This window comes from Nerophis lumbriciformis, linkage group LG09 (genome assembly GCF_033978685.3).
Source record: "Nerophis lumbriciformis linkage group LG09, RoL_Nlum_v2.1, whole genome shotgun sequence".
NCBI classification, from domain to species: Eukaryota; Metazoa; Chordata; class Actinopteri; order Syngnathiformes; family Syngnathidae; genus Nerophis; species Nerophis lumbriciformis.
The window spans coordinates 7,992,501-7,997,976 of NC_084556.2; the positions used below are offsets into that span (position 1 = coordinate 7,992,501).

The following is a 5,476-nucleotide window of genomic DNA, read 5'->3' on the forward strand; positions in this document are numbered from 1 at the left end:
TGGACTAGATTTTTTGCATTAAAACTCACCTAATGTGATACCGAAGTTACTACCGAATAAAGACCCTTAATGGGTGAATAAAAGAGTTTAGGTAAGAAAAAGTAAAATAATTTGTTCACCTCTTTATCCTGTCCTGATAATCGGTCTTTTGCCGGGCCATTTGCTGTCGAAGCTCAGCCAGGAGTGATTGAGCGTTGCTGGACTGCAACTGAGGCTCACTCCCTGGAAGGTCTGGAGGAGGACCTGAGGGAAGAAACACCTCAGAGCTTCCAGTGCTGATGGGGCTTAGGATAGAAACGGATGTTGGGGAGTTTAAGTGGTGTCCTGTGTCACCCTCGCTTCTGTTGTCGCTATCAAGCTGTTCTTGGCAGTTTTCCTCTGCGGGACTTGAGGGTGGTCTCTTTGATGTCATGTCAGGACTAACTTCGGGATCACTGCTCTTGTCCAATGGTAAAATCTCACAGGAAGACCACGATGATGATTCGTCCACCGTCTGCCATGCGTCCTCTGGTTCTTCCTCGGATTCTCCCTGACCGTTGTTCTGTAACTGTTCACCAGCGACGTCCGCCATCATCTGACTTGAAGACGCTCTGTTCAGATTGTCGTAAACAGATGGGGTGCTGTCTTCTTGCGCATCACTGCTGCCCCCGCTGGCTACTTCTGGAATTTCAAGCCCTTCCCCTGTGCTCTGTGTGGCACCAGAACTCCATAGATGACTCACTGTGTCTCCCAGACCAGACCATGCCTCGATCCAGCCCATATGGATTGATCTATGCTGCCTGTTTTGGGCATTAGCTGGGGAGGATCCACAACTAGAGAGGTGCTGGTGATAATCAATACTATTACCGTCGAGTTGAGGCTGCGAGGCCTGACTTGAGGAAGGTACAGGGTAGAAGCAGTTCTCTGGATGGGAGGAGGTATAGCGATGGCCCAGGAATCTCTTGTGACATGAGGATGCGTCCGATGTGGCAGTAGTCACAGAGGAGATACAGCTACAGGACGCAAGAAAAACTAAGTTAGGCTTCAAGTTGATGACTCCATCCCACCAAGTTATATCCAGACATTACGGATTGAGAGACTTGGATGCAGGAGAGTTAGTACGGTGGGCAGGGTTCACCGAGGTTACCTGGTATTGTGTCCATCCACAGTATTCTGTCCTGACTCCTGGCATCTCTCTGCAATTAGCGGCAGTGACATCTGACGGAGGCAGGGCGGCTGTTGTAAATGAGGTCGTCTCAGAGTACTTGGTGATGCGTAAAAGCCTCCAACAGGATGTGCAGGAACTGGCGCAGAGACCCTTGAGAACAGAGACTCATTTTCTCGGATCAGCTCCAACATCAGCATCTGGACCAGTGCTGCACCTGGAAACCATTTTTGGATATTTTTGACATTCTACTCCACAAGTACACCAATTGAGAGCCAGCATCTACCTCCCATGATGCTTTGGGGGTCCTCAGCCTTGGCTCGTAGAATGTTTGGTCCAAACACCGTGGCCAAGTTCTGACAGCTCATCTTGTTACCTTTTGAGTGACTCTGGACTTCATTAAGAAACCTTTGCGCAAGAAAAGCAAGTGGAAAAGTTACATTCTGTGTAATCTAGTTTCTGTGAGACACTTGGGAATTTCTTACTGGCAGATGAACTTCAAAAGATTAAAATTGGCCACTGGCAACTCCTGAAGAAGATTTCTTAACTTTTCTAAACCCTGAAACAGCAAAAGGGGGTTTTGCAATATATGAAATAGATTTTTTGCATAAAAGACTTTAACATAGTGGCGCATCACCTCTACACGGTCATTAGAAATATTTGTGCCGCAAAGCAGGAAGTCCTGGTAGTGGCTGTAAGGAACCAAAGGCTCAGGAAGCTGTCGCAGGTAGAGTTTCAGCAGCGATGCCACCGTGTGGACGTCGGTGTTACTGCGGGCATTACACAGTCAAACTGCCTGAAAATATTCACAGAGAGGAGGCATACAGGAAGTAACCGTACCTGTCAAATGAGGGCCTCTCCCCGCCATCAAACGCCTCCTGCAGCTCCCTCACCAGACTGGCCCGTCCCGGCTGGCGAAACAAGCCCACCTCTTGTAGACCTCGCTCGCGTATGAAGGTCACGCATTGCTCCACCACCAGGGGAACCGAGCAAACCCCGTAACGCCGCTCATACAGCACCGTCTCCTCCAGACGCTGACCAAAAACACCTGCACAGGAGATACTAGTCCATACCGACTGATCGAGTTCCATTCAATGGAAATACCTACTCAGTGGCCTAGTGGTTAGAGTGTCTGCCCTGAGATTGGTAGGTTGTGAGTTCAAACCCCGGCCGAGTCATACCAAAGACTATAACAGTGGGACCTGTTACCTCCCTGCTTGGCACTCCGCATCAAGGGTTGGAATTGGGGGTTAAATCACCAAAAATGATTCCCGGGCACGGCCACCGCTGCTGCCCACTGCTCCCCTCACCTCCCAGGGGGTAAACAGGGGGATGGGTCAAATGCAGAGGACAAATTTCACCACACCTAGTGTGTGTGTGTGTGTGACAATCATTGGTACTTTAACTTTAACTTGACTTGTTTACTGACATGTTGCAAAAGGTGAGACCATTCCAATGAACGTTGCTTAGCAATGCGTGTAGCAAAAATGTAAGCTTGAAAACAACCTACATAAGACTTATTTGGCTCATTTGTACCTGTGAAAGGGATCCAGACTCCCTTGTTGAGGCTTTTCAGCCATTCGTCCCCCTGGCCGGCGCTGTTGGACAGGAAGAAATACGAGCCTGGACTGGCCAACACGTCTCTGTTCCCTAAAGACACACAAACGGCCCTGCTTTTAATTGTTTTTGACGTGAATGTCCAAGTCAGTTTGACTGAGAGTGGTCCTTTTTCCAGACAAGCCAATGTCAGTCTTAATGCAGAGGTTACTTAATGATCAGAGCAGAGGAGGAAATCAGATTATCTTGATGCAAGATAACATCACAAGAGGACGAGGCTCTAACTAGAGTCCATAGCTAATACTTGCAGCTTTGACCTGGATTTAAAATGTTATTTCAGATAATATTTCTGTTTCTAAAATATGGTAAATAGTTTTTTTTTGCTCAACAAAACATTGCATTTCACTGCCTTGCCTCTTCAAAGTTAAAGCAAGCATGTACTATGACACCTAACGGTCACCTCAAGAAGCTTAAAACCCCTGAGTCAGCATTTTCCTCCAAGGACAAAACACACACTTTGATGATCTTGTGGGATTAAAAAGTAATATGTTGATTGTGTGTTAGTGTGGGTCACCTTTGAAGCCTGCTCTGTCATGTTTCCAGGATTTGAAGCAGCTGAGTCCCATGCTGTTGCACTCCCTCTCTTTTGCGCGCGCTCTCCTTGGTTTCCGCGGCGACGATGATTGTAGATGATGCTCAAGCGCACTCTATACAGTTGTCGTAAAGTTGTTGTCGTGTTCTGCAGCTGTTTTGAATACTGTAATTGTTTGTACAAAGTATGCTGTCACATGCACTCTCTGCCCTGGTTTAACTCGAAGCTCTTTGACAGACCAGGGAACTACCTTTTTCATAATGTCCTGATCTGTAAAAATCTATTCAAGGACGTTTATGGAGGACATCCCCTTAATTGAAAAGACATCCAGAGAAGTGACTTAATGATCACACAGTTGGTAGAGAATCCTGCCCCCGGATATACAAGGTTCGAGTTGAGGCGTCAGTTAGCATCCGTGGCTAAACCGTGTAGCCCTTTGTGGTGTGTCCCGCCTATCATCCCGCATTACTCGCCGTCCATTTGCAACAATAAATCAGTCTGATTGGCTGACTCAGCGTTGGCCATTGATTGCAAGAGAAGAGAAACGGGCGGGATAGGAGATTTTTGGTCAAAAAGTCCTGAAGGAGATTTAGTGGCTCACATAGACAAGTTTTGTGGTGAATGAAGCAGAATAAATTCCAACTTGAATGCGCTCTTCACTGGGTGGAGTCCGCTTGTGGCCCAAAGTCAGCTGAGATAGACCAAAATTCTTGCTGTGACCCTGGATGCATGGAAATGAGACACTTTCTGGAGAATATTAAACCTCCAGTCCTGGTTCCTTTTGGATGCTAATAAGGGCTCACATAGGTTCTCAGTAGGTGATTCTGGTTGGTCTAGAACCTCAAAACATATGAAAGAGAACCAATAACGGAAGGCTTTCCAGCGTCTTGCTGTCAGATTTCAGTGTTAGAGTTCGAGGTTTACCTGTGGTTGACAATTGAAGACGGATTTGTAGATTCTTCTGGTCCTTGACGAACAGCCAAACTTCGACTGTACTAAAGTTTATGCAAATTCAAATGTCCCGAGAAAAGCTTTTAAAAGAAACTCCACAATCTTTGAAGTGTCTTCACCTCAGATGCGCTGCCTTCTCCTGATGAAATCTCTTCTTCTTTAGTTTTTGGCTCCAAAAAAAAAAAAGGGCTAGAACATTTAAGCCATACCCCTAACAAAAGGTCTTCCTGTGGTCTGCTTTGGACCGACTCTGTGTCTTTCGAAGCCCATTTTTGTGTCTCTTCTAAGTACTTCAAGTGGAAGGAATCACTGGCTGAGACACAAAAGCAGCATTATTCCACCCGTCTGTCTTGGAAGTTCCTTCTCCCACACGCATAAAAACAACATTCTACAGGAGTCATCCGCTCCCTCTTTCTGGACGTCCTGCTCCATCTTAGAACATCTGGATGTCCTCTTCCCTCTCCTCCGTCCCGTCCCCCCCACCCCCCACTCCTCGTTCTCCTTTCCCCGCCAGTTGTCCCTTCTCTTTGTCCCCTGTCCAGCTTGTCCTTCTCCTCATTGCCACTCTCCTCCCTCTCCCTCTCTTTCCATTTCCCAGCACTACGTGTGCCCCTGTGTTGCCCCCCTCCCCATTTACCTCATCAATAACGGTTTGTGTGTGTGTGTGTGTGTGTGTGTGTGTGTGTGTGTGTGTGTGTGTGTGTGTGTGTGTGTGTGTGTGTGTGTGTGTGTGTGTGTGTGCTTGTGCATTAGGAAAATTGGTTCTCTGCGACGCAGCGCTCTTTTTACTCGCGTAATCACAGCCGAGAGAGAGAGAGAGAGATGTAGAGATAGATGGAGAGAGAGATGATCTGGCTCTGAATCTGCTGCTGCTGCTGCTGCTGCTGAGATATGGTCTGTTGCAACACAAACACACACACACACCACATACTCAGTTTCACCATGATTCAAGTCGACATTAAAGACAGTCTAGTTGTCCCAATCAACTTTTGAACTCGATGTTGTTTCATTCCTTTGGCCTAATTGGTCCCAAGTACAAAACAGAGGACAATACAATGTACAGTATTGTGAAATGTTATTCATCTTAATATTTACACCTGTCGTAGTCCCTGTTGCCAAATGTAATTCCCTGCAATGCAAAAATGAAAAAGTCTAATAGTGTGTTTTGCCGACCAACCGTATTTGGTAACTTTACCTTATATCTAAAAGGCAGTAGAACTATGTGATTTATA

General features: G+C 46.6%; 1 protein-coding gene across 1 annotated transcript in view; it reads right to left on the reverse strand.

Moving 5' to 3' along the window:
• Window positions 1–3,982, reverse strand: part of LOC133607762 (rho GTPase-activating protein 24) — a 4,601-nt gene extending 619 nt beyond the window's left edge. Inside the window, exons 1-8 of the mRNA XM_061962701.2 lie at window positions 3,276–3,982; window positions 2,681–2,794; window positions 1,985–2,192; window positions 1,782–1,914; window positions 1,630–1,703; window positions 1,431–1,552; window positions 1,127–1,361; window positions 120–992 (exon numbers count right to left, since the gene is read on the reverse strand). Coding sequence (XP_061818685.2) covers window positions 120–992; window positions 1,127–1,361; window positions 1,431–1,552; window positions 1,630–1,703; window positions 1,782–1,914; window positions 1,985–2,192; window positions 2,681–2,794; window positions 3,276–3,327 — 1,811 coding nt within the window. The 5' untranslated portion in view covers window positions 3,328–3,982. The remainder of the gene's footprint in view (window positions 1–119; window positions 993–1,126; window positions 1,362–1,430; window positions 1,553–1,629; window positions 1,704–1,781; window positions 1,915–1,984; window positions 2,193–2,680; window positions 2,795–3,275) is intronic.
• Between the last annotated feature and the right edge of the window lie 1,494 nt (window positions 3,983–5,476).